At 34.8% G+C, this 27064-nt stretch overlaps 5 protein-coding genes and 1 long non-coding RNA gene across 6 annotated transcripts; 4 read left to right on the top strand and 2 right to left on the bottom strand.

Moving 5' to 3' along the window:
• Nucleotides 1–151: 151 nt before the first annotated feature.
• LOC104107870 (purine permease 3-like) lies at nt 152–2458 on the bottom strand. The gene is made up of 2 exons (XM_009616781.4): nt 1700–2458; nt 152–572 (listed from the first exon to the last, which is right to left on the bottom strand). The coding sequence occupies exons 1-2, from the start codon at nt 2399–2401 to the stop codon at nt 213–215; spliced, it is 1062 nt and encodes a 353-aa protein (XP_009615076.1). The 5' UTR covers nt 2402–2458; the 3' UTR covers nt 152–212.
• Nucleotides 2459–5845: 3387 nt separating this feature from the next.
• On the top strand, nt 5846–7107 carry LOC104107874 (uncharacterized). Its single transcript, XM_070201512.1, has 3 exons — nt 5846–6055; nt 6143–6247; nt 6898–7107. The coding sequence occupies exons 1-3, from the start codon at nt 5846–5848 to the stop codon at nt 7105–7107; spliced, it is 525 nt and encodes a 174-aa protein (XP_070057613.1).
• A 10176-nt stretch (nt 7108–17283) lies between these two features.
• Nucleotides 17284–17981, bottom strand: LOC138910283 (proline-rich receptor-like protein kinase PERK2). The gene is made up of 2 exons (XM_070201510.1): nt 17460–17981; nt 17284–17325 (listed from the first exon to the last, which is right to left on the bottom strand). Exons 1-2 carry the CDS (start codon nt 17979–17981, stop codon nt 17284–17286), a joined length of 564 nt encoding a protein of 187 aa, XP_070057611.1.
• Nucleotides 17982–18121: 140 nt separating this feature from the next.
• Nucleotides 18122–19788, top strand: LOC138909060 (uncharacterized). The gene is made up of 2 exons (XR_011415562.1): nt 18122–19198; nt 19547–19788. It is a non-coding gene; the product is annotated as an uncharacterized lncRNA (long non-coding RNA).
• A 5407-nt stretch (nt 19789–25195) lies between these two features.
• Nucleotides 25196–25528, top strand: LOC138910282 (uncharacterized). Its single transcript, XM_070201509.1, has one exon. It carries the CDS (start codon nt 25196–25198, stop codon nt 25526–25528), a length of 333 nt encoding a protein of 110 aa, XP_070057610.1.
• A 294-nt stretch (nt 25529–25822) lies between these two features.
• Nucleotides 25823–26863, top strand: LOC138910281 (uncharacterized). Its single transcript, XM_070201508.1, has 2 exons — nt 25823–26453; nt 26502–26863. Exons 1-2 carry the CDS (start codon nt 25823–25825, stop codon nt 26861–26863), a joined length of 993 nt encoding a protein of 330 aa, XP_070057609.1.
• Nucleotides 26864–27064: the final 201 nt, after the last annotated feature.

The following is a 27064-nucleotide window of genomic DNA, read 5'->3' as shown; positions in this document are numbered from 1 at the left end:
AAAAACACATGGAAAATTAGCTTAGCTTTTTCAAAGGTACATGTTAGCTTTCGATCGCAAATTTTTTATTTTCCCCTAAACTTATCCGTCACTACGATGTGTTCTCCTTTTTTATAATCCAATGCTAGATATTCTACAAAATAATACAATATAAAGAAGATTGACGATTTCACATTCATAATGAATTAACAGATATAACAACTAGGCATCTTTCATACGGATTCTAATGGAGGGGTACTACTTTGCGTATTTGTCATCTCCAGTTTTAAAGTTTGCTTTTCCTTCTTGTGTTGCTTCATCTCACCATAAAAATATGAAATGAAGCCCCAAATAGAGAGGAAAAGTGCCACTCCTTTTTCAGGTTGAAACTTTTCATGAAAAATAATAACAGCTAAGACTTCTGTAACTGGGAGCAAGACAGCAATAATGACACCAGAGAGCAAAGAGGAGGAATAAGAAATGACTCCAATGGCTCCCACAAAGAAGAATTGCCAAATAATGGCACTCCATACTAGCACATTATAGTATTTTCCTTCTCCAAGTCCAAATTGTCTTGCCTCACTTGAAATTGCCTGTAACAATTATTTATACTTATCAGTTTATTAAAAAATACAGTCCGGTGTACAAAGTATATCGTATTCATGCAAGATTCAGGGAAAGGCTGCAGCCGAAGGGGTATGATGTAGGGAGCCTACCCTGATGCAAGCATCAATGGCTGATTTCACAGCTCGAACAGAGACAACTTTACCGTTGCTCCAAGGCTCCGCTTCATTTATACTATCAGTGTATATAAATTAAATCTAAAATTATCTGATGTAAGAAATTTAAGTCGATCTTTACATGGAAATCATCCATGTGTAGAGTAAGTATTTTTCACCTAACTGGATTTACTGATAACAACTACCACATGATAGAAGCATGGAACACTGAACTGTAAAGGCTTGAATGCGTATGAATTATCACTGCTGCATTTACACCTGCCACACGGTACTACTATCTACTAATTAAGCTCACTCCATACCTCTTAACCTTATATGAATCTTATTAGTAATAGTTTTGCCAAAAAGAGAAATAAAGAAAAAAAGGCGGTCATTGTAAATACTCTTCCTATTTATTTTATTTTTCTTGCTTCTTTTGACTAGGGAAATTAAGGATTTACTAACTGAATAGGACTATAGGAGTATAAGTTACTCCTATCTAATTTGATAATAAACATTTTTTAAAATATATTAAAGTTATATAAAAACCAACTACAGTTAATTGTTCATATATAATAAACAGTGAGTTATAAGTAACTTGAAAAATAACATAAGTGGCCTATTAAACTACAATGATTAAAAAATCTTTATACTATCGGTATATATAACATAAATTCCTTACACTAAGTTAGATTAACTGACATTATATATATATATATATATATATATATATATATATAGCTTAAATAACTTAATTCAAAACAATTAAAACATTTGATAAAACAGATTAATTAACAGCGCTGCCCCCAATGTATGCATGAACGACTTGGAATATCTTTCAAGTAATGTCAAGGAATTAATACCTCCTTTAAATAAGATTAGCACTTTTTCCTCCATGATCTAATTTTATAGTAACATTATTCCAATGCAAGCAAACTTTCCTTCTAATAAAAAAATAAGAAGAAAGATGCTACGAGAGATCAGTTAGGTTATTGATATACCTTGAAGTCGTTGTTTATGATCATCCCAACAGTTGCAAAAGCAGAAGCAAAACAACAAATCACCATTTGAACTTCCAACACCAACGCATAAGTAATAGTTTGCGTTGCTTTAATGTACGTTAACTCCACCATTGGCATAACAAATCCATATAAAGCAGCAGCTAAAAGCGTCAAAACAAATCCTAATATATACTCTTTACTCGACTCTCCCTTTGGCCTATCACTTCCAGAACGTAGTGCCAAAACCACTGCTCCAACAGTCAATAAAACTATGGCATTAATAGAATGTGCCGTGAACTTTTGCTTTACGAGGAAAAAAGCAAAAACAGCTGTGAAAGCAAGTTGAGTTGCAAGAATTAGAGTAGAAGTTGAGACTGGTAATTTTGAATTTCCATAAGCATATAAATAATTGTCAACACCGGTAAGGATACCAAATACAGAACTTGCTAAAAATATCCGAGGAGTTATGAGGAAAAGTTTTTTGATGTTGTTTTCTCGACGTTGGAAATAGGCGATGGCAAGAGGGATCAAGATAAGTGGCCAACCAACAGTTTGTAGCCAACTCGAAAACCAAATTCTATTGCCACCGTGAAGGAAATAGAGGCGCATAATCAATGGACCACAACAATTACCAATTGCTAGCAAAATACAGTTTATGACAAGAAGAATTTTTCTCATTCTTTCATTAATATGAGTTGCCATTTTTGGGATATATGTTTTGTTTCTTCCAAAATTTAGACGAGAAATAAGACCGAGGGATGAAGCTTTTTATAGTATATTGTTAGGTTTTAGTTTTAATGATGAAAATAATATAATTGCTCTTGGTATAGGAACTCAAGGAAAGCATCCAAGATTAGAGAAATCAATTAAAGGAACTCAAGGAAAGCATCCAAGATTAAAGGAATCAATCAAAAACAAGGAAATCAATTTGAGATTGATTGAAGGGGAAAAGAAGTATCAAAGATCTTGCAAGATGATCAATCAAGTTGCTATTACTGGAAGGACCAAAAATCAATGAGTAAATCCGGCGTTATCATGACCCGTAGAAGGAAAGCTATTAAAGTCCTTTCATCAAGGAAGAACAACGGCAAATAACCTTATTATTGGAAAGAATCAATCTCTTTCCAAGGATCAAATCTCTTGGGTTGGCAAATCTTTTTAGCAATGGTCTCTTACAAAGTATTTATACACATCCTTAAGCCTTAAAAAAATATACTTTGATCGAACCAAATACCCTCTCTTTGTTCTACTGCAAACAAACATTGTTGCTTTATTAGATCTGTTGTGTAACAAGTTAGAGAAGAAAGAGAGAAAAATACTGGTGAGGCATTGTATCAAAAAGAAACGAGTGACATAGAAACTGAGTCATTGGTATAAACCACTCCATTCACGATTGTACTCCAGAAACTCATTCACTGAAAGAGAACTCCCTTGCAATCCAAGGGGACTGGACTAGGATTCACATTGAATCCGAACCAATATAAAAATTCTGGTGTCTTTAATTCCTGCACTTTATTTCTGCATATTAATTTCTGCATCTTAATTTCTGCTCTTCTTATTATCTCGTTATTACATCTAGTCGACTAATTAGAAAATTAGTCAACTAGTAGATATTAAAATATAAAAATAAATAATTCACCCCCCCTCCCCCCTCCTGTACTTTCATATATGACAAAAGGGGTAAGTTGGATCAAGGAAAGAAGTAAAGACAAGGGGTCATGATATCGACGTCAAGTTATGACCGTACTTAGGGCCGTCAAATTTGGCCCAGCCCAAATGACCCGACCAACCCGTCCAAGATTCGACTGGTCATTGACCCGTCACTACAAGAAAAGTGTCATTTACATGGGGATTTTACATGCAGGTAATACATGCGAATTTTCATGAAAAAATCTAAAATTCCTAAATATAAGAATATTGGACTTGCAAAAACGAGATTCCCGAGAAATTTCGCAAGTACATTTAGTGCCATCTAACGCGAAAATAACACCTGGGGAATTAGTTGGGAATTAAAGCTGCATATAACATATTCTCAGATAAATCCGCAGAAAAGAGAACAAAAAAATAATAATAATTTTTTCTTTGATAATCCGCATGAATATCTCTAGGTAGACTATATGCGAGTTTTGATAGGGATAATCACATGGGGTTTTACATGGGGATATTATTTACTTGGGAAATTATTTGGGGATATTGTTACTGCGAATCTTGTTGGGGATTTATTCGTAGGGATTTACCTAGAGATATACGTACCTGTGGAATTGCCTAGGGATATAGTTGTTGCGATTTTAGTTGGGATTTATTCTTGGGGATTTACTTTGGGATATTAGTACCTGCAGAATTACATAGGAATAAAGTTGTTGCGATTTTAGCTGGGGGATTTATTCCTGAGAATTTACATGGGGATATTTATACATGGGGTATTACTTGGGGAATTTCATGTGTTATTGAGCCACATGAAATACATTATAGAAGTATATTATCAACAAAATAATTGACTTTTATGGTATCTTTCTTTCAATTACGAACGATATGCTTCGCCTACTCCATGTCCAGTAACGCTCCTGTGCCCAGAGCGATTTATTAAAAAAATATTATAATTAATGATTATCAAGGAGTAGAGTGACTCGGTGTTATAGTCATTATTGTCGAGTAAACTGACTATAAAGGTGATATATTGGTTTGTATAAGCAATATACAAAGAACAAGATGATTAGCGTTGGATAAACTGACTATAAATATGATATATTGGTTTATAAACCAACATAAAGGTGATATAAGCAATATATTGCTTATATAAACTAATATATCACCTTTAGTACTCGACGATAATAATTATAGTAATCTTACTATCATTGACGTGATGATGCCGCATGTTGATTTTGGTCTCGATGATAGTAAGATTACTATAAATATTAATTTATTAATTATAGTTATCTTATTAAAATAATTGCTTAGTGAGAATTTTTTTTTTTATTTATTTCGAACACAATTGTAAGTACAACGATAAATCTCACTAAGACATCCAATCAATTACTCTTTGATATTAAAAATGAATAACTTTAGATCAAAGAATAAAATTTGAATCTGCACTTGCGGACTATATATAATTACATCAAATTGGGTAGGATAGTAAAAAATTAAAATGTTTTTTTGAATCATGTGAATTTTATTTTTTTAATTTTTTAAAAAAGTGAAAATAATATATTTTTTCCATGACCCATTATTCATCTGTTTTTAATGACATAGTTGTATTTATATATTCAAGAATTTTCAGTTAAAAAAATAGATTTATAAAAAGATAAGAATTATGCATAAAATTAACTAAATACAAATGAAAAGAAATAAAACGCACAATTGAATACGGAGCGCGCGATTTTTCCCCTCTCTCAGATGGCTCTCAATTTCAAAACCCTTCACATTGCAATACCAAATTCTAGGGCTCAAGGGTTTTTCCAAAATATAATTATTCTCGATCCAAGGCTTTCCTCTCACGCTCGGCCAAAGTCCTGAAGAAGGTAACCCGCATACCTTCTTGCTTCTTCATCTAGATAGTTTTCTATCTCCTTTGTCCATGGGTTCAGGCGCTTAAACTTTGGTCTTGTCATGATATTAGTCTTAATATTCATTATAGTTGTATTTGTCAATTTTCGGGGCCATTGTGAGAGTTTCTTCGAAGGGATATGTGGAATGGCTAAAATAACTTCATCAACTAATTCTTAAATGGCTAAAGTTTTTTTCTTTTCAGCGAACAAATACTTGTTTGAGTGAAATGATTGGAATCTAAGAATCTCCGCTGGAGCAAAGTTTACCTTAAATCCGAACCAAAAGTAAGATGTATGTGAATGGGTTAAGCAGTTAAAGATGCCTGATGCTATGCTTCAAATTTCGATAACGTCTATTTGGGATGAAAAGTAATGATTGCCACGTTTTTATGCAATGTCTTCTACTAATTGCTTTGGGATGAAAAGTCATGATGTTTATAATACAATTCATGTTAGAATGTTGGTGTGTAAGTTTATAGGACTGATTCAGATTTTATTTTGATATATGTTGTGTTATAAAATACTACAAAAAAGATTTAGATGGCTCCCTCATTATAATGGTGCTATACAATGCAATTTTGAGAAAAGGGCATCTTCAAGAATGACCCAACTTTTCCAAGATGTTAGAAAAGACTTGTCTGTGAAGCCAAATTGGATGGATGATGCAGTATTCAAGGAGATGAAGGAGAATTGGGACTCTCCTCAATTTAAATTAAAGTCGGAACAAAACAAAAAGAATCGCGATGCAAATGCAGGTGCCTCTGTTCATACAGATGGTTGTATACCTCATCGTATAATTTGGAAAAGATTGGTAATATATAGATCCTTTTTACTTTTTTCTTTCTAGAAAATAGATCATATAAATGTTGATAGCATACACATCTCCCTTTAATTACAGAAGGAAGCTACTGGAAAAGATCCTTCATTTTCAGAATTTTATTTTCGCACTCGTCAAAAGGAGAAAGAGAAAAGTTGGGTAAATGAGAAAGCTAAAACTGCTTATGTAAGTCTTCCTTATACAACATATATGTAATTGAAATTATTTAACTGCCATTACTCTATTAAGTTGATGTATAATTAGTTGTTTCAAGAAGAGCAGAGAATTTAATAATCCAACAAACTTATGCACAAGCTTGCTCTATATAATTATTCATTACCAGGGCCTAGGCAGATCTTTAGATTAGACCATTTCGAAAAACATAAAAGACAGAAAAGGAGAGAAGAAAAAGAAGTGGCCAAATAGCCATTATTTTATTGTAGTGATAATAAACCAGAGTAATATTAGTCTTTCTAAATTGGACCAACTAGCTTTATCAAATTAAAGCCTGTGATTGATTGTTTCTTATTGCTTGTTACTTAGGAGCATGAGGAGTATGAGGACTGTGTACCCATGCACTTTTTCCATCCACCTTGCTGCAAAGTGACAACTATTAGACAATTCAACACAAAAATCCCTTAATCATCATTCAGCTAGATAATTATAAGACTTCAAACAAAAATAGTTCTTTAAACAACTAAGTTTTCTAAATACTCAAAGGGGGCTTAACTCATGCTGCTAATGAACAACAGGAATTGGATGCCTCAATGACATAAGAGTTAGTATGTTATTTCTATGGATAAAATCACTAAATCTGTTTCAATGCTTTTGTGTAGAATAATTTTGAAAAAAAGAAAGAAGAATTATTTGCTTCCCAAAGTGCATCTGTTGATGGAGAAACTAATTCAACTAGCGAGCTATCTCAATTAAGTGATATGGATATTCGAGTGCTATCAGTTGGTGGAAAGAAAAAAGGAAGAGTTGTAGGTCTTAGCTCTTTGGGTCGATCTGTAAAAGTACCTAAGCAAACAACATCATATGTGTAATGATCCAACCGATCATTTTGACTTTTAGAACCCCGTTCCTAAAATAAATTTTTTTGTATGTACTTTTAATAATTTATGATTTGCGGGGATGGTTGGTTCGGGATTTGAAAGTGTTTGGGTTGAAATCGGAACACTTGGTTCCTTAAGTTGGCTTTAAAAGGCCAAATTTGACTTCGGTCAACATTTTAAGAAAACGATCTCAGAATAGAATTTTGACAATTCCAATAGCTCCGTATAGTGATTTTGGACTTAGGAGAGTGTTCGAAATTTTATTTGGAAGTCCGTAGTTAAATTAGGCTTGAAATGGCTAAAATAAGAATTTAAGTTTGGAAGTTTAACCTGGGAGTTGACTTTTTGATATCGGAGTCGGAATCCAGTTCTGAAAATTTTATAGCTCCTTTGTGTGCAAAATTTGAGGACAATCAGAGTTGATTTGATAGGTTTCGACTTCGAAGGTAGAAGTTTGAAATTCTAAGTTTCATTAAGCTTGAATTAGAGCATAATTCATGATTTTAGCATCATTTTAGGTGATTTGAGGTTTCAAATAAGTTTGTATGATGTTTTAGGACTTATTGGTATATTTGGTTGAGGTCCCGAGGGACTCAGGTGAGTTTCAGATGGTTAACGGATCAAAAGTTGGACTTAAAAAAGCTGCTGCAATTTTTCCTTCTGCTGGATATTCTGGGCTGTGATCGAGCCCAGATATCGAGCCCAGGGTCGACGGCCTGAGTCGAAGCCAGGGATGATGCTCAGTATCGAAGCCACGATCGAAGGTCCAACTCGAGGGCCAGGATCAAGACCCAAGATCGAGGGTCACGATCGAAGTCCCAGGCTTGATGCCATGATCGAGGCCATGACCGAGTCCCAGGCTCAAAGCCATGATCGAGGCCATGAACGAGTCCCAAGCTCGAGGCCATGATCGAGGCCATGACCGAAGCCCAGGCTGCCTAATTTCGAAGGCTGCCTGGGCAGTTTATAAAAGAGGATATTCGTCCCATTTGCCATTTTTGACGAACTTGAACTTGAGCAGAGGCGACTTTTGACAGATTTTTAACGGAAAAATATTGGGGTAAGTGATTCTAACTCGTATTTGGTCTACATATACAAGTATATCATTGTTTTCACCATAAATTAATGTTTTGAGATTTAAATTTGAAAAACTTTTAGAAATCTTATAGAAACGAATTTTTGAGATTTCGGTATTGATTCGGAGTCGGATTTGAGTGAAACTGGTATGGTTGGACTCGTAATTGAATGAGTTGTCGGATTTCATAACTTTCGCTGGATTTCGAGATGTGGGCCCTACGGACGAATTTTTAATTAATTTCGGGATTTTATTGAAAATATAGTATTTTCTTATAGAATTGATTCCTATAAATTTTAGTGATTGTATCGAATAATTTTTGGTTAGATTCGAGCCAATCGAGGTTGGATAATCGAGAAAAAGGCCTACTAGTGGATTAAATTGGAGCAAGACGAGGTAAGTCTCTTGTCTAATCTTGTGATGGGGGAATTACCCCATATGTATTAAATTAAATAATTGTTGCTAATTGTGGGGACTACGTAAGCATGAGGTGACGAGAGTCCGTGCGTAGCTACTATTAATGCTAAAGTCCGGATAGTTTAGGACTTAAAAATATGAATTACTTGTGTAAATTGTAGTCTTTACTTAATTAAATTATTTGATATATTTATATATGTTGTGAATTGTTAGATAAAAATATTAAAGGATGAAAATCTCATATGCTTGAATTTCTATTTAAATTAATTAATTGTTAAGAGAAAATGTTCTTCCTCCCGAATTTTATCTTATAATAAATATACTTTCCTTCCGGAGGTACATAAGAAAATGTCCTCCTTTCTTGGGAGCGGGCCGAACGCCTCGGCAGGATAGATGCATCTATGGATCGTGCCGCACGTCCCTCGGCAATGTACACGATACTCTGGATCGGGCCGAATAGCCTCGGCAGAAATCGTGCTTGATAATAATAAAAATTACACGATACTTGGACAGTTTATTGCAGCTTGTAAAGTTATTTGATAAATTGGAAATTTATTGAAATTGAATTGCAACTTGTAAACTATTTGATAAATTAAAAGTTTTATTGAAATTGAAGGATTTAATTAATAGATTGAAAATTGTTGCATTTGAAGGATTTTTATTATTTCTGCTAATTGAATAAAATTATTATTAACTCTGTGAATCATGCTGATTTGAATAATTATAATTTATTCCATTTATTATTGATGACCCTTAGTGAGTGTTAAAGTCTGCCATCTCGTCTCTACCACTTCGAGATTAGGCTTGATACTTACTGGGTACACGCTGTTTACGTACTCATGCTACACTTGCTGTACTTTTTGTGCAGGACCTGAGGCAAGTATTAGTGGAGAACCTATCGTCTTACACCCATATTATCCAGGGGCATAGTGGTGAGCTGTCTTTCTGAGCCGTTCTGTAGCTACCAGTGTCTCTCCTTGTATTTTTCATTCTGTCTATTTTTATTTCAGACAATATTTGAGGTTTTGTATAATCTACTAGATGCTCATACACTTGTGACACCAGGTCTTGACACACACATTGGTAGAATTTGGTATCTTATTATTTTTCTTTGATTTAAATTTTATCGATATATGTTTAATTTATTAGTTGGCTTGTCTAGCTATAGTGTTGAGAGCCTTAACGACCTATAGGTGAAATTAGGTCATGAGATTATGTGTCGGAAGAAGTTGATGATCAGATTAGAGCCCAAGTTCATGCTTTAAATGTTGAGTTATATAATCAGTTGGAAGAAGCACAACACCAAAATGAAGAGATGAGGCGCCAAAACAAAAAAAAATGAGGAAGGAGTTAGGAGACACAAATGAGAAATTAGCAGCACTGATAAGCATGTGGGTTACCCGGCATCATCTTCGGAAGACAATCAAGATTCTCAGAGTGATAATGATGATAACAACAACTTGGTAGATGGGTATGATCAGGATTGAAATACTTGGTAGTACTATTTAAGATTTACAGTTTAGACTTTTAATTTTTTATTTATTTAGGAATTATGCATTATTATTTATTAATTAATGGATCATATTGTGGATATATATTACTTCAGATTTGTGCAGAGTTGTTTGTTTGAAAAAAAGAGAGGATGAATATCATATGTATTGAATTGTGTGGAATATAATTTGAGACTAAATACTAATAAATTTGCTTTTGAAAATGTACAAGTTACTTGTTGATTTTCATGGGGAAGAGCCTTGAAGCGGATCAATCTTTTGTTGGAAATTTACCTGCAAATATACAGTACATGGGAATTTTGTTAGGAATTCTCGTACGAAATTATCCCATCAAATTCCCACGAAATTTCCTTTTTCCACGAAATTTTTAGTGAATATTTTCTACAATTTTCTTGGAGGTTTTGCTGCGGAATTACATGCGAATATTTACCCATGAAAATCCCTAGGCAAACAGTAATCCACAGAAATAAAGGTCGTAGATAACTTTTACCTACGAATTTTAAATTTCCCAGGTACGTTACCTAGGGATATATTGGCCGCAGGTACATTACCTAGGGATAGCTTAATTACACACACCCAATGATAATAGCTATGTAATTTAAAGGAATAAAAATTCAGCTTTGGATCATGAGTATAGAGTTAAGTGCTGAATGTTTAACCTGCCTAATGTATGCGCGAAAATTTTATTTTATGTATTTGACCCGGTCAACGGCAATAAAGCTTTTGAAGGCTATGACGTGCCAAACTTACTCCAAAAGGTCGAGGTTACCTCCGGAGGATAAATCGTTGTCGAGGTCAAAATAGCTTAGGACAAGACGAGGACAAGCATCTGCCTTGATCAGTACAAAGTGACGACCAACTTTAGGATTTAGATTCCCTAGATCGAGAATATTCTGATGGATATTCCTTTTTATTGTACGATCTAGAGTTTTGTGGCACATGTGCTCTTATAAATAGGAAAAGATATGTATCAAAGAGGGGATGGAACCTTTTGTAAGGAATATCATCAACATTCTCTTTATTGAATAGAAACAAAGCTTGACTTTGCACTTCCTTCCTTTTACCCATCTCTCCTAGTCTAAGAAGAATCCCAATATGCAATTGCTTGTCATCATCCTTCATTGTAGAAAGCATATATGAAGATTTCATCCTTGTCGGGTGACTTTTGTCTTATTTACTATTTCAAAGTTATTCATTATCATTTATTGCTATCTTTTACATTTATAAGTCTTGATTGCTCTATCATTGCTCTAAGATAGTCTTATCTAATATTACACATTAAATATTCTTCCTAAAAGTATTAGATCCGTTATTGAATATTAATATTGGCTAGGATTAACCCTGATTTTTAACATATCTAATTGTATAAAATCAAGATCTAATTTTTGGGTCATACACCTAATAACTAGGTTATGACTAATGAGTAGGATTAATTATTAAGTTGGTATTTAATTTCTTAGGGATGCATTCAACCAATCTTCATCGCTTGAAGTGACTCTTCTAGTTGATTAATTCGCAAAGCCATAAGGAATAAGATTATATTGGATGAAGGAGAAAGTCTCAGTTGGAAATGATCTAGATTTGGTTGAGATAGAGAACCAATCGTAGATATTGGATCTTTTTAGGATTAAATTCCATGAGATTATAAGTGTGAAAATTGATACAAGACTAATTAATGAATGTTACGGGCAGATCATTTCTTTTCTGCTATTGTCATTAATTTTCATTTATTTTGTTACTTTTTAGGAGAAGCTACAATATCTAATTTCTTCCGAGAAATAGAAGTAGAAGCTGAATTTTAATTTGTTCGAAGTTAAAAATATCCTTGCAATAAATTTATATTTTTCAAATTATCTCTTAATTTAATTTTTTTTTTCCACCATACCCTTTCTTCTCTTTTTTTTATTTCCAATCATTTTTTATTCTCATTTTCCTATTCCTCTTTGGAATATTTTCTCTATTATAAATAGATCTCTTTTTTAAATAGTAATTTATAAGAGTGGATCTTTAGTTTATATTGAATGGTATATTTTAATATATTTAAATCATCATATAAATAATAAGTAATATCGGGTATCCAATATTATTGCTTTGACATAACTATATTTATATTGATTAAAATTCTTAATTTATATTGTAACTTTATGTTTTTATTTTAGTTGAATTCATTTATAATAAATATTTAAATTCATATCTCTTTTTAAACTAATTGCAAACTGAATCTTTACTGTCTTTTTCATAATTGAATACTCAAAAGTACTTTTTGAAAATATTAGCCAAACATATTTGCTTACAAAAATTATTATTCAAATAAATTGGCCAAACACAAATTGTTAATTTGCAAAAATATTTTTCTGAAAAATATTTTTGAACAAAAATAATTTTTCAAATAAATAGTTTTTGACAGCTTGGCCAAACGGGTTAGGAGGAATCTCTCCAATATAACAAGTGATATTCCTTCCAACTTTTTGTACGATCATATTAGAGGCAAAGCTGTTTTTGCCATTACCAAGCTTCTAAGAAAAAGATCCAAATTAGTATGAACAAAAGGAGGCCCCATAAAGAGGCTCAGAGACAATTCAAAATTTAACATTAATTCAGTCCAATAATTGATGTTGATGGCACATGCATGTACATGTACTTTATATATAGAGAGAATAATAATATATATAGATAGATATAGTCCTCGTTTGGCCCTACATTTTGGCTTCATTTAAGTAAAACAAAAAATTGTAACATTGTTTGTTTACAAAATATGATCATATTTTGGGAAAAATATTTCAAATTCCTAAAAATTGGGCATATCTAAACATAACTTCAACTTTTAAAAATTATTTTTTAACACAACTTCAAAAACTCTTTTTTTTTCTTTCAAATTTCAATTAAATTTATGTCCAAATGCTACCATACTAGTTAATGAATGACAACCCCCACCCTCATTTATTTCTTTCCCTAGCCTATTTAAACTAAGCTGCACTATATGAGTATATATATATATATATATATATATATATATATATATATATATATATATATAGAGGCAGAGATGTCAGAACTTCCCGCTATTAAATATTTTAATAAATGATTCATTTATTGTGTTTGGTATGAAGATATTTTATTTTTGTCACTTATTTTTGCTTGTTTGGTTGGTGAGTGAAAAACCTTTTCTGAAAAATATTTTTTAGTGTTTGGTTAAAGAGTAAAAAATATTTTTTAGAAAAATAATTTTTTATGTTACACTTCTCACTCTCTTTCCCCCAAGTCCCCATGTTTCATGTGCTCCCCCCTCCCAAATACCCAATATTTTAAGGACTCTATTTTCTTTAATAATTTAATTATTCTTCTAAAAATTCACACAAACTAAAAGGAACTAATGTGCTGCTTTATTTTTTTTACGCAAAAATAACGTTGAAATTTGTGCTCTATAACTAAAAAGAAAATACTCATTTTGTTTGGTTGAAAAAGAAAGTACTCTTTCTACAACATGAAAATAAATTATTCATTTTGTTAAAATGAAAGAAAATACTTTTTCTACATCATGGAAAGAAAAAAAACTCATTTTGTTGAAATGAAAAAAAAAATATTTTTTAAATCATGAAAAGAAAAATACTTTTTTTGTTGAATTGAAAGAAAATACTTTTTACTACATCATTTTTGTAGAAATGAAAGAAAATATTTTTTCTACATCATGAAAGAAACTACTTTTGTTTAAATGAAAAAATTACTTTTTTATATCATGAAAAGAAAATATTAATCATTTGTTGAAATAAAAAAAAGTACTATATCTATAACATGATAAGAAAATACTATTAATAATATTTCTGTATAGGGTAGGGGATGAGACGATGGTGGGATTGGGTGGGGTTGGGGTGGGGCGGGTAGGTGGGGTGTGGGTTGGATTGGCAGGGGTTGGTGGGGATGAGGGATAGAGTGGGGATTGTTGAAAAAAAAATTTGGAAAATATTTTCCTCCAATCGGAGAAAAATGAGTTCACAAGAAAAATATTTTTTAAAACCTTTAAGCCAACCAAACATGGAAAAATTGGAAAATAATTTTCGAAAAATTAAAAGGTAGTAAATTTTATTGTCCTTCATACCAAACACCCCCTTAATTTTCTTGTTTAAGTCGGCGAGAGAAAAATGATCTGTATGAATTGCCTGGATTAGCCAAGTATCCACAAGTCTACCAGGCCATAATAATCAGTCAATCATCTCTAGATACAAAAAATGAACGACCAAACCTACAGCAGAGATCAACTTTAAGTTTCACTTATTTCTGATTTTTATATTGTAGACGTGGCTATTTAAATGGGTATTGATTCAACTGCTACTTAAAATTATGGAAGAAGCTTTGCTATTGGTGTGGTCATAAATACAAGTGGGTGGCGTCAGTCTTTTTCTTGGAGCAAACTAAATTATTTCCCTAAAAACAAGGGATACCATACTTTTGTTTATTATTTCCTATTTTAATTGGTTTTTTGATTTTTTTATGAACTATAATATTTGATTTTTTCAGATATTAATAAAGAATTAACTTTTTTTTTTCAAAGTTGTTTTAGGAGTGAAGAACCTAAATGTATTTATTGTATTTCTAATGAACAAATTAAGGTTAATATAGTCAATTTTATTGTTCATTAATACTAAAAATTAAATTCTTTAATATGTGTGAAAATATTAAAAAAAATCAATTAAAATGGACTTAGGATGAAAATGATCACACAAAGTCCGCGTATTGATCACTTTTTTCTAAGTAGGTGAAAATGCACATGTTTCAGGACTTAATACACTTTGACTAATATTCATTACTTCTTCGGTCGTATCTTATACTGGTGTTACTATTTAGGAAGCCAAATATTTTTTTTAGACTATAATTATTTAATTTTTAAAAATATTTTTAATTATTAATTATAAGAAGTTTTTAATATAATTTTTATATGTATAAATTTTATTTTTAAAAAATTAAAGAACTAATGCTCGAATTTCACTTAATACTCTGAATTAGGGGTGTACATGGACCGGATTGTTCGTTTTTTATAAACCAAACCAAACCAACTATATCGGTTTCGATTGGTTCGATTTTGTCTGTTTTTTCGGGTTTTCAAATTTTTTTAAATAAATATTATTTCAATTTTTGTTAAAGTTATAAATAAAGTTGTAATAAGTAAATATATGTTTAGTAAAAATTAAAGAAAAACTGACAAACATATGATTTATTAAAATATTCTTATGAGAGAATTTTTTTAGTAACACATGATAGTTATGTTTTTAGTGGTTTAAAAATAATTTTTCGTTAATGTATGCTTTCAAGTTTAACCAAATTTAATAATTAAACATGAAAATAAATATAAAACTAAAATAATGATATGTTCTATTTATTTTTGAAATGATCGAAATATCATTTCAAATTCGAAGAAGATATAAGATTTAATAGATCTTGGCATATGAATATGAAAGAACAAATAGATTGACACATTTCGATAAGAAAGCGATGATACAACCCATTATTTAAAGTAAATAAAAATGGATGCTTTTCATAGTTCTATTAAATACTATATCCCATGAGTGGATCCCAATACTTCTAGATATTTTTAAAGAAAATTCTATATAAAGTCTTAAAGTATATATAAAATTATATATTTATATTTCGGTTTGGTTCAAATTTTTTTACTCCATACCAAACTAAACCTAGTCAGATTTTTTAATCGGGTTGATTTGACTTTTCGGTTTGGTGCGATTTTCCGGTTCGGTTTTAATACCCCTATTCTGAATACCTTCACAAGAACAACACCAACAAATCTAACGTAATCTCACAAGTGAGGTCTGAGGAGGGTAGCGTGTATGTAACATAATTCCTACCTAGGTAGAGACATTATTTTCGATAGACCCCGGCTCAAGCAAAACACAATCATAATAGTATTTAGAAGAGATACAATAATAAAAAATTCCAGAAAAAAGCAATATCAACAACAAGATTCCGAATGCCTTCACAGTTCACATACATTGAAATAAGAAGGAAGTAATATTTTTTATTTCTCTTAATTAAAGTTGTTGAAGATCCCTACGTACATAGCTGAAACTTCCTAGTTCCTACCACCTGGGGTCTTGTCGAAACAACAAGCATAAAAAGGTTATATATGCACAAGCTATAGTGGGAGAAGAATAATGAGCATTACGTGACTGGTTGTTTTTTAGTTTCACTCTACCACTCCTTTCACATGGCAACTAATTTGTATACAAAATACTATTTTCTTAGTACTTATAAACATTTGACAACTGGTAAAATTCACTGGAGATTTCACCGGACTAATCAAATCACAACTGTGGCCTTCCCACTTCTAAAATAATATTGAGAAAGACAAAAACTTCATAGACACTCATTCTTTTGCAGAAAACATGTGGAAAGAAAGACTTCATACACTCCACACTTTTATCTCAGTAATGAACTAAGAAATAGCCTCCAGTTTGTTGTTATTGTTATTATTCTTTTGTAAATAGGCGTGGGTAATAAAATATCAAAGCAAAAGCTTGTGCGTATAGTAAAAGAATCTCGAGTTCTAATTTCTAAAAGCAATTTTACTACATTTTTGGTCATTGGAAAGACAATCATATACAAACAAGACAACGGAATAGGAATACTTCTCCTATTTGTACGGAGCTATTTGTTGGACCGTTTTTGTATAATGGGCGTAGAACGATTTGTTGGACTATCTTTTATGTATACTGGGCTTTCTTGGGTCCAACTAAATAGGATACTTCCCCAACAGTTTGGCTAAAGTGGCCCAAAGGTTGATAGCCCAAAGAATATTTAACTCTATTCCAGACTGATGCTTTCGTCGATTCAAGAAAACAAAGAATTCTTCATGTAGACTCACATATTCATGTATGTACTTTTAGAATGGATGGTTCTTGACATTAATGAGTGAGATGGACTGAAAGAATTCGAAAAAAATAAAGAAAGATCATGGCATTGATTGGGGAATTGAAGAAAGAAATAGTAAAGGAAAGCATGAGCTAGAAAAATTTGAACATAAATTACCAAGTTCACATTACCTGCACAGAACAGGAAAATAACCGCATAATAACAAGAAGGAAGAAAACTCATGCAATACACAAATATTGACAGTTAAAAGATTTAATTTACAACGTAACCAGAAGGCAGAAGTTATCAAGCATTTGTAGCTGGAACCCTGACTCGCTTCTTTTTCTTCTGGTATAAGCAAAAGAGAGCAATAGCAAACGCTAGGAAGAAGACACCGCCAATTGATACGCCTACGGCTATGATTGTTGTTATGTGTTTTCCACCTCCCCCAGGCGGAGGAGGAACAACATTAATACTATTACTTGTGGAGGAGAAAAAGTAGTCGACGGAATATTTGGTGTGGGAAGTGGTGTTAATGCTGAAGGTGGAGAGAGTGAATAAGGAACTTTACCACCTTCTGAAGGTGGTGTTCTTGGTGAAGAAGCTGGAGATTGCGAGGCATTTGGTGGTGAATAAGTTGGTGAAAGTGGAATCTTGGAATTGTTTGGTGATGGTGAACTCGGAGTTTGTGGTGGTGAAAGAGGACTCTTGGAATTGTTTGGTGGTGAACTCGGAGTAATTTGTGGAGGTGAAAGAGGAGGACTATTGGAATTGTTTGGTGGTGAAGTCGGTGTTTGTGGTGGAGGAGATGTTGGTGTTGGCAATGTTGGAGGAGGGTATGTAGGTGGTGTATCCTTACTACCACCAGGAGGTGTTAAATTTGGCGGTGTAGTTGAAGGAACCGCCGCCACCGGAGGTGGTGGTTTCGGATCATTAGACGGCAGGGTTGGTGGAGGTGGAGAACAATAAGTATAAGCCATTGCAATGCGCCTACGGGAAGGCATTTTTATTGCAATTATTATAGCTTTGTTATTAGGAAAGAGGCACCTACGTTGAATATTGGACTAGTTATATATATATATATATATATATATATATATAGTGCATTAATGTTTACGTATCTTACACAGTTTAAAGTACACTTTCAAAGTGGAAATGATTAAGGATATTTGTTGTAACCTATTGTTTTGAAACAAGAACAACGGGAGCATTTAATTAAAGAGAAACATATACGTAGAAATGATATAAGCATACAAACAAGAAAATCAAATTGAAATCAATGACATACTTGTCAAGCGCAGTTTTGTCCACTTAAGTTTATTTTCAAGTAATACAGCAAAGAGGACTGCAAATCCGTTCATATCGCCATATTTAACGCAAACATTCAACAAGAGCCGTGAAAATAACATTTACATTCAAAGAGAAATATGAATACATGAGTAGTCAGAAGTTATTTATTGAAAGCAAGGGAAATAGTATGAAGTCCCAAATAAAGGCCAGAAATGAGTCGGGAATGGAGCGTCAACAGAAAAGAGCAAGAGCAGAGGTCGCCGAAAAATCAGATTTCCGGCCAAAAATTCTCAGTATCGATTTGCCTCATGAAAAGGTCGCCAGAAAATTATAAGGTCAACGGAGAGAACAAAATCCGGCCAAAAATCCGGATCTGTACTTCATATAGCAACAGAAAATATAACAAGAAATAGAGACCAGACAAAAAGGGAACGAGAATAAAGGGGGTGGCTGCCTTTTCTTGAGAGAATGAGAGAGATGAGAGCTCTCTTTTGGACTGAGTTTTGCTGGCCTTTGGTTCTGGTTTTGGTGTCTGTTATAGGTGGCTTAAAGGAGGAGTTACAGTGGAGTTATTTGGTGAAAACTCTATTTTAGGAAGAGATCAGGGCTCCTCGTGCTCTCTCTACCATTTTTTTTAAATCTTTTTCCCCGGTTCTCTCTGTTTTCTCTCCCCTTTTTTGACTTTCCTCTTCCCCTTTTTAATTTTCCTCCTCCCTCTTTTGACTTTTTATTGTATGTATTTGGGGTAAAGATGAATTTACTTTTTTTTTTTGTGAGTGTCAGTGTGTGTTGGTGGAGGGATTATGTGAGGGAAGTGCACGGGGAAAGTGAGGGTGTGAGTGGAAAAATATTCACGCATAGTCAAAAATTAGGTGCCCACAGCATGCCCCTCTTTTCTTGGAAACATGAAGAGTTTTCAAGCAAAGACAAGGTGAGCGATACGACTAATTTTTGGCCATACCATTATTCAAAAGGAAAGAGAGAAAAAAGTGCAACCGAGTCCTGATTTTGGACGGCCTACATATCCTGGTTTATAAGGGAATCAGGTCGCGTGTAATTCAAGAAAAAGGATGGAATGCTGAGTTGGAGAGTCGAGTGAGGTTCCGTCGAGGCTCCGGTCTATAGTCGTGTTATTACATCAAAATCAAAAGAGACTAAATAATCCTATCAGCTATGAGTTACAAGATTCATATATATAAGTCTTCTAAAACGTGATCTTGAGTTTTGACTGGTTCTTTACGCATACTCTAATGTGAACCTTGATACTTGCTCGTTGCAGGTGCCAGTTCATTCTTCTACGGCCTCTTCTGATGAAGGCGGGAAATGCAATGCTCGTGACTTCAGTCATGTCTTGAACAGTTCACATCTTTTCATCCGCTTCTGCAATCTGGATTCACTTTTTTTTATTTTCTTTTCTTTATTTTGGATTGAGACTTCTTCTTCGCCTCAAGGTAAAACCTGCTCAGACACCAAAACAAACAAACAAATAAAATTTTTCTGCCCCTGTTTTCACTAGAAAAATTTCGTGCGTTATTTGTAACAAAAATCTATACTACTTCATTATTGAAAGCAATAAAAGGTCAGGATTGGTGTACCCTGGGAAAACATGATTCTTTGGGAATGGTGTACCCTGATTGTCTAAATGGTGCCTCAACTAAGGATTGGTGTACCTTATGTTGGGGAAATACAATGCGGAATAGTGTACCCTGATACTGGTAAGGAGACTAAGGAGTGGAGACCCTATGTCTAAAAAATAAAAATCAACTAAGAAGTGGAGACCCTATGTTAGAAAACACAACTAGGGATTGATGTACCCTGATACTGGTGAAGAAAAGTAACCAGGGGTTGGCACCCTGTATTACAGAAAAAGAATATAATCAGGGATTTGTACTCTATATTACTGAAATAAATATAACCAGGGGTTGGCGCCCTGTATTATTGAAATGGAAATGTAATCAGGGGTTGGTACCCTGTATTGCTAAAAACAAAGTGTAACCAGGGGTTGGTACCATGTATTACTGAAAGAAAATGTAACGAGGGGTTGGTACCTTGTATCACTGATAAAATACCGGATCCCTTGGGCGAAAAGGTTCTACCTGGGGTAAACTACCAAAAGCAAGCCTAGGCGAAAAGTACTTCTATGCGGAAATAGGAGCTGGATCCCCCTAGGCGAAAAGGTTCTACCTGGGTTAAGCTACGTAAAATAACCTGAGCGAAGAGTACTTCTACCCGGAACTATGAGCTGGATCCCCCTAGGCGAAAAGGTTCCACCTAGGTTAAGTTATGTAAAACATCCTGAGCGCAGATTACTTCTACCCGGAACTATGAGCTGGATCCCCCTAGACAAAATGGTTCTACCTGAGTTAAGCTACGTAAAAATACCCTGAGCGAAGAGTACTTCTACCCGGAACTATGAGCTGGATTCCCCTAGGCGAAAAGGTTCTACCCGAGTTAAGCTACGTAAAACATCCTGAGCGAAGAGTACTTCTACACGGAACTATGAGCTGGATCCTCCTAGGCGAAAAGGCTCTACCTGGGTTAAGCTACATAAAACATCCTGAGCGAAGAGTACTTCTACCCGGATCTATGAGCTGGATCCCCCTAGGCGAAAAGGTTCTACCTGGGTTAAGCTACGTAAAACATCCTAAGAGAAGAGTACTTCTACCCGGAACTATGAGCTGGATTTCCCTAGGCAAAAAGGCTCTACCTGGGTTAAGCTACGTAAAATAGCCTGGGCGAAGAGTACTTCTACCCGGAAATATGAGCTGGATCCCCTTAGGTGAAAAGGCTCTACTTGGGTTAAGTTACGTAAAACATCCTAAGCGAAGAATACTTCTACCCGGAATTATGAGCTGGATCCCCCTAGGCGAAAAGGTTTTACTTGGGTTAAGCTACGTAAAACATCCTGAATGAAGAGTACTTCTAACCGGAACTATGAGTTGGATCCCCCTAGGCGAAAAGGTTATACCTGGGTTAAGCTACGTAAAACATCCTGAGCAAAGAGTACTTCTTCCCGGAACTATGAGCTGGATCCCCCTAGGGGACAAGGTTCTACCGGGGTTAAGCTAGGAAAATGAGAGGTATGAATAGTAGGGACGCATGTTGAAAATAAAAGAAAATGGAGATTTTGAGGAACTTACCTTTTGTGATGTTCGTCCTTTGAGAATTGCCATTATGCGCTGCTTTATTCCTGCTTCAAACAAAGAAAAATTGTGAGTGTTCAAAGTGGTGGTCAGTCTGTGGCCTTGATGCCCTTACCGTGGTTGGGTGCCTTTTCAATGTATCCGTTCGCTTCAAACGAGAGCCCTGTAATCGGTCTTACCATCATTTCTTTGCATTTATTTCGACACGTTATACCGAAAGGGATTCAAAGAAAAACAACAATGGAATGGAGAATGAGTTTAAACAAGAGCTGTCCCTTTCGGAGAATAAAAATTAAAGAACTTATCTAGGAGTACATGTGGACTTCAATGAACATCACATGCCTTGGACCGGACGCCTGATCCTTGTAAACCCTCCGACCCTTAAAAATTCATCACAATATTTTGCCTCGAAACCGAGAAACCTTGCCCGGGATTGTGTCGATGCTAGTGACTGTGAGGATCCTCTTTTCGATTAGTAGTGCCCTTTGCGGGTTTTCACCAGCTGACCTCTCTCATTTTTCTTCTCACCATCGCCTTATAGTGCTCTTTGCGAGCTTTCACTAACAAGACTCTCTCATTTTAGCCTCTTTACTCCCTTATCGCCTTACGGTGCCCGTGAGGGTTTTCACCAATAAGATTCTCTCATTTTATTTCTCTTAATTTGGTTGCATCAGATCCAAGTGACTGTATCCTCTAACTTTGAACATTCTCGTTGATTGATCGGAAGGGCTTGAAAAGGATTTGGGTAAAAAAAGATTTGGATTGAATTACAACTTTGGAACCTTTCAGGCGAACCCATCGCCGAACCATTATAACATCTGCCCCAGTTTCAATTTTTGGGGGAATGTAGATTTTTATTTTGGTGTGACTGAACCCCAAAGAGAGGCTGCCTACGTATCCTTTCGGAATCAAGTCGAACGTAGTTCAATGCATGAACTTGTTTGGATATTGTTTTGTTTTCTTTTTGTTCTTCTTTGTCTTTTATTTTTTTATTTTTTTATTTTTTTTCTTCTTTGTTTTCTTTTTCTTCTCTTTTTTCTTTCTTGTTTCTTTTTTTTAATAACATCTTCAGGTTTCAAAGAGGGTAATCAAAGAAAGGTAACCGGCTCAAAAGGGTTAGCAAAGGATTGATGGTGTTTGAATAGCAAGAATGAAAGCATTTTTCATCCCAATCAGAGAACATTAATGCTATATAGAGGGTCAAACATAGTACCTTTTGACTGCATCCACGTTGACGGTAGTTTCAGGGATATTTCCTTCGATGATTCTCAAGTACAACGCTCTCTTTTGCATTACTCTCGTTACAATGTATGGACCTTTCCAATTTGGAGCCAATTTTTCCTTAGCTTCTTCATGAGGTGGGAGGATACGTCTCAGAATGAGTTGTCCTATTCCAAATTTCTTGGGCCGCACTTTCTTGTTGTAGACACAGACCATTCTTTGTTGGTACAACTGTCCATGGAAAACTGCGGCCATCCATTTTTCATTAATCATAGTCAACTATTCCAACCAGGTCTTGACCGATTCATCATCCTTGATCTCGGCTTCCTTTACATTTTCACTTTCACTTCAATCTTAATTTGGTATCAAGAGCCAAATTTCTTTTGGCACCATGACTATCTCCAATCAGTTCACTGTTAATTCCGCTACAGTTCAACCATCTTCTTCTATGTCAACACACTTTTCCATTATTTATTCCAACTCTCAAACTATGAATCTTCTTAATTTACTAATAAAACTTGATCGGGACAACTCTTACCTATGGCAATCCACTGTTTACTTTGTGTTTGAAGCCTTTGATTTGGAGGCTCATCTTGACGGATCTGAAATTCTTTCTCTCACCATTCCTACTTTAAATGCATCCACTTTCGAACCCATAACTAATCTAGCTTTCAGAGCATGGAAGAAAAAAGACAATATTCTCCTCATTTGGCTCAAAACCACTATTAACCAATTTATCCTGCCGCATATCATGCATATTTGCACCACTCATGAGGCTTGGTCCTACCTTTCCAACCTTTATAAATTCTAATATCATGCCCGAGTTATGCAACTTTACCATCAATTTCAAACCACGACTGAGGGCTCTTCTTCTATCATAGAATATGTTGACAAGAAACACACTATATCCCATAGCCTAGCCTTTGTTGCACATCTTATCACGAACAAAGAACTCATGAGATCTATTCTGTTTGGCATAGACTCTTCATATGGTCCTTTTCGCTCAACTATTAATGCTCAACTTGAAACCCTCACAACTAATTTACTTCTTGGTTTACTTCTCCAGAAAGAAGAAAAACTTGCAGAGGAACACAAAAGCTTTTCAACTTCAGGCTAATGTCATCTTTCACCAATATCCTAGCCATCCTCCATCCACCGGACAATCCAATCAACAGCTGTGACCAAAAAATGCCCATATATCCTTCACTCAAGCCAAATAACAATCCTTCTCGTCCTAATAGTCGTTCCTCTCCTCACATTATTTGTCAAATTTATGAGAAGCTAACCACCATGCTCGAAATTGATACAATTGTGGCAATACTAATTCTTATCCTCCAAACACATCCTCTATCGACCCATAAGCCGATATGGTTACTCCCAAGCTAATAGGGTTTCTCCCCGCAATTGTTGATAATTCATGGTTTATTGGTTTCGGTGCAGCTAATCATGTTACATCATATTTGTCTCAACTCTCTATTTACACAGACTATGATGGTGAGGATAAACTTGCTATAAGTAATGCCCACAAACTATGTATTCATAACACATGCTCTTCTGTCCTTCCATGTCCCAATCGCCCTTTTCATCTTAATAGCATTCTCTGTGATAGGTTATATGTACCTTGTTATATTTTGATGATCTAACAAACTTGACAAGAACTAGATAAGAAACTTGATACACATCCTCAATTATATGAAAACAACAAGACTTAAGCTGGAATTGTAAATCAACGCTTCAGGAGTCAAAGAATCAACACGGGGAACAGATGGACATCAGTTCCCCTGGTAATCGTACTAGTCAACTCTCCAACATCTGCAAAGTTGCTGCCTGCACATGCAACAGTGCGAAACAGTGCAGAAGTCAACTTCATTGGGAATGATCCTGTACAATCCATGCTTGCATCATTCAAGTGATGTCACCAATGTTACATTAACATTAAACCAAAGACAAAACATCACTTGAACTTTTGAAGAATCCATCAAGCACCCTCTTAAGTGACCAATCAATCTGGCAAGTGATTCTCAGAGCATCAAGAACAAAGAACAACATAACAACGGACCAGTTCCCTGTATTGAGTTATTACATATCCTTAGTTATGTTGTACCTTTGTTAAAGTTCTTTACTTGTAATTCCTACTTAGCTTAGTTAGAAGCATTGTGTAGGAAATATTTGTAAATCATAAACCCTTGTGTTTGTGTCTTGGCTAGAGTTAGTCGAGTTGTAAGTCTTTGTAATAGAGTTATTACAAAGTGGCTTGTAATAGAGTTGTTACAAGTTAATGAGGGATTAAGAGGTTAATTCCTAGATTATAATAGGTTATAATCTAAAGTTTGCTCACTAGTGAAGTTGAAATCCTACAAGGGTAGGTCGTGGTTTTTAATCCCGTGAGCCGAAAATTTTTCACGTAAAACTTCTTTGTGTCATTTACCTACTGCAGTATGCGTGTGTTCTATGGGAACTAATAGAGAACCTGGTTCTCTATATAGTTTGGTGGACCCTTAAATTCTATCAATTGGTATCAGAGCGGGTTCTTTCTATCAGGCTAACACCTAGAAAAGATCCTCATGGCTGCTCCACCAAACTTTGAAGAAGGTCAATCTACCTACAGGCTACCAAGATTCAATGGCCAATACTATGGATGGTGGAAGACTAGAATGCATGACTTCATCATGGCTGAAGACTCAGAGCTCTGGGACGTCATCTGCGATGGACCCTTCGTTCCCACAAAAACCAGTGGCAACCCAGCTGTAACAATCCCCAAAACAAGAAAGGAGTTCAATGGTGCTGACCGCAAGGCCATAGAAAAGAACTTTTGTGCAAAGAAAATTCTTGTCTGTGGTATCGGTCCTGATGAATACAATAGGATCTCAGCATGCCAATCTTCTAAGGAGATCTAGTAGGCTCTCCAAACAGTCCATGAGGGAACAACACAAGTTAAGCAATCAAAGGTTGACATACTTACCACATAATATGAGCTTTTCAAAATGAAAGATGATGATTCCATCCAGAACATGCATACTCGGTTCACTTCTATCATCAATGAGTTTCATTCTCTGGGAGAAATCATTCCAAGAAACAAACTCGTCAAGAAAATACTCAGTGTTTTGCCCAGTTCCTAGGAAAGCAAAGTGAATGCTATCACAAAGGCAAAGGACCTGCAGAAGCTAACCATTGATGAACTTGTTGGCAATATGAAAACCTATGAAATCAAGAAGAAGAAGAAGAAGAAGAAGGACAATGAGAGAAGAAAGCCCAAAAGGGATAAGAACCTGGTCCTCAAGACGGACATCAATGATTCAGGTGGTGAGGATGCTGATATGGCTTACCTAACAAAAAGATTCCAGAAAATGGTTCGCAGAAATGGAGGCATTCCAAAAAGGGGCAGTTCCAGCAAGCCAAAACATTATGACCTTTGTCATAAGTGTGGTAAGCCAGGACATTTCATCAAGGATTGTCCTCTCCTAAAGCAAGATCAATACAAACACAACACAGACAAAGCAGCTAAGAGGAACCCGGTTCCTGACAAATGCTTCAAGAAGAAAAATGCAGCTGACAATGTTGTGAAACAAGCTCTTGCTGCATGGGGAGACTCTTTCAGCAAATCTGAAGAAGATGATGATCAAGGCGACAGCTCCATGATGGCAGTGGAAAGTGAAGCAGCTAAGTATGACTCCATCTTTACCTTGATAGTACAGTCCGATGATGATGAAGATGACGATGATGATGATGAGGTAAATTTTCTAGATGTTCAAAGAAATATGAAGTCCTATTCTCCTAAAAAACTTATGTCTCTGGCAAATGTTTTAATTGATGCTTATCACAGTCTTATAAATGATAAAGATGCACTGACTCTTGAACTATGAGAAGCAGAACAGTCGAGAGATGACCTAGTAGTTGTTGTGGTGGATTTAAAAGAAACCATTGAGAGTCTGAAGAAAGAAAAGGATGTTTTAACTGAAAAAATTGCAAACGTAGAATATGAGACCATTGAGTATGTTAAGAAAGAGAAAGAAGCCTTGACTGAAAAGGTTTCTAGCATAGAGCATGAGAGAGATGATCTATTAGTAGTAGTTGTAGATTTGAAGGATACAATTGAGGAACTAAAAGGAGAAGGTAGGCATGAGATTCTTCAAAAGGGAAAGGAAGTTGTAGATAAAATACATCTTAGGCTTGAAGATGAGATAAAATCGGTGAAATCTAGTCTGTGTGCTGAACTTGAGAAGAACAAATAACTTCAGGAAGAATTAGGTAGAGTCAAGAGTGATCTTGAAAAATCACTCAAGTGGACCTGGTCCTCTGATGCTATCACTGCCATGTACACAAACAATGGGGGAAACAGGCAGGGAATCGGGTTCCAAAGGGAAAACACTCCCTACAATCCTCATAGCAAGTATGTTACTCTACCTGATAATTGGCTTTGCACTCACTGTGGT

This window comes from Nicotiana tomentosiformis, chromosome 4 (assembly GCF_000390325.3).
Source record: "Nicotiana tomentosiformis chromosome 4, ASM39032v3, whole genome shotgun sequence".
Classification (NCBI taxonomy): Eukaryota; Viridiplantae; Streptophyta; class Magnoliopsida; order Solanales; family Solanaceae; genus Nicotiana; species Nicotiana tomentosiformis.
The sequence above is the reverse complement of the archived record's forward strand: the minus strand, read 5'-3'. Positions and strand labels throughout refer to the sequence as shown.

Coding starts and splice junctions, on each gene's coding strand:
- LOC104107870 (XM_009616781.4), bottom strand. CDS start 2,401: ATGGCAACTCATATTAATGAAAGAATGAGAAAAATTCTTCTTGTCATA. Junction 573..1,699: donor TCATAAACAACGACTTCAAG/GTATATCAATAA, acceptor TAATTGTTACAG/GCAATTTCAAGTGAGGCAAG.
- LOC104107874 (XM_070201512.1), top strand. CDS start 5,846: ATGACCCAACTTTTCCAAGATGTTAGAAAAGACTTGTCTGTGAAGCCA. Junction 6,056..6,142: donor GTATAATTTGGAAAAGATTG/GTAATATATAGA, acceptor CTTTAATTACAG/AAGGAAGCTACTGGAAAAGA. Junction 6,248..6,897: donor AGAAAGCTAAAACTGCTTAT/GTAAGTCTTCCT, acceptor GCTTTTGTGTAG/AATAATTTTGAAAAAAAGAA.
- LOC138910283 (XM_070201510.1), bottom strand. CDS start 17,981: ATGCCTTCCCGTAGGCGCATTGCAATGGCTTATACTTATTGTTCTCCA. Junction 17,326..17,459: donor CTACTTTTTCTCCTCCACAA/GTAATAGTATTA, acceptor TGCTTATACCAG/AAGAAAAAGAAGCGAGTCAG.
- LOC138910282 (XM_070201509.1), top strand. CDS start 25,196: ATGGCTGCTCCACCAAACTTTGAAGAAGGTCAATCTACCTACAGGCTA.
- LOC138910281 (XM_070201508.1), top strand. CDS start 25,823: ATGAAAACCTATGAAATCAAGAAGAAGAAGAAGAAGAAGAAGGACAAT. Junction 26,454..26,501: donor TTTAATTGATGCTTATCACA/GTCTTATAAATG, acceptor TATGAGAAGCAG/AACAGTCGAGAGATGACCTA.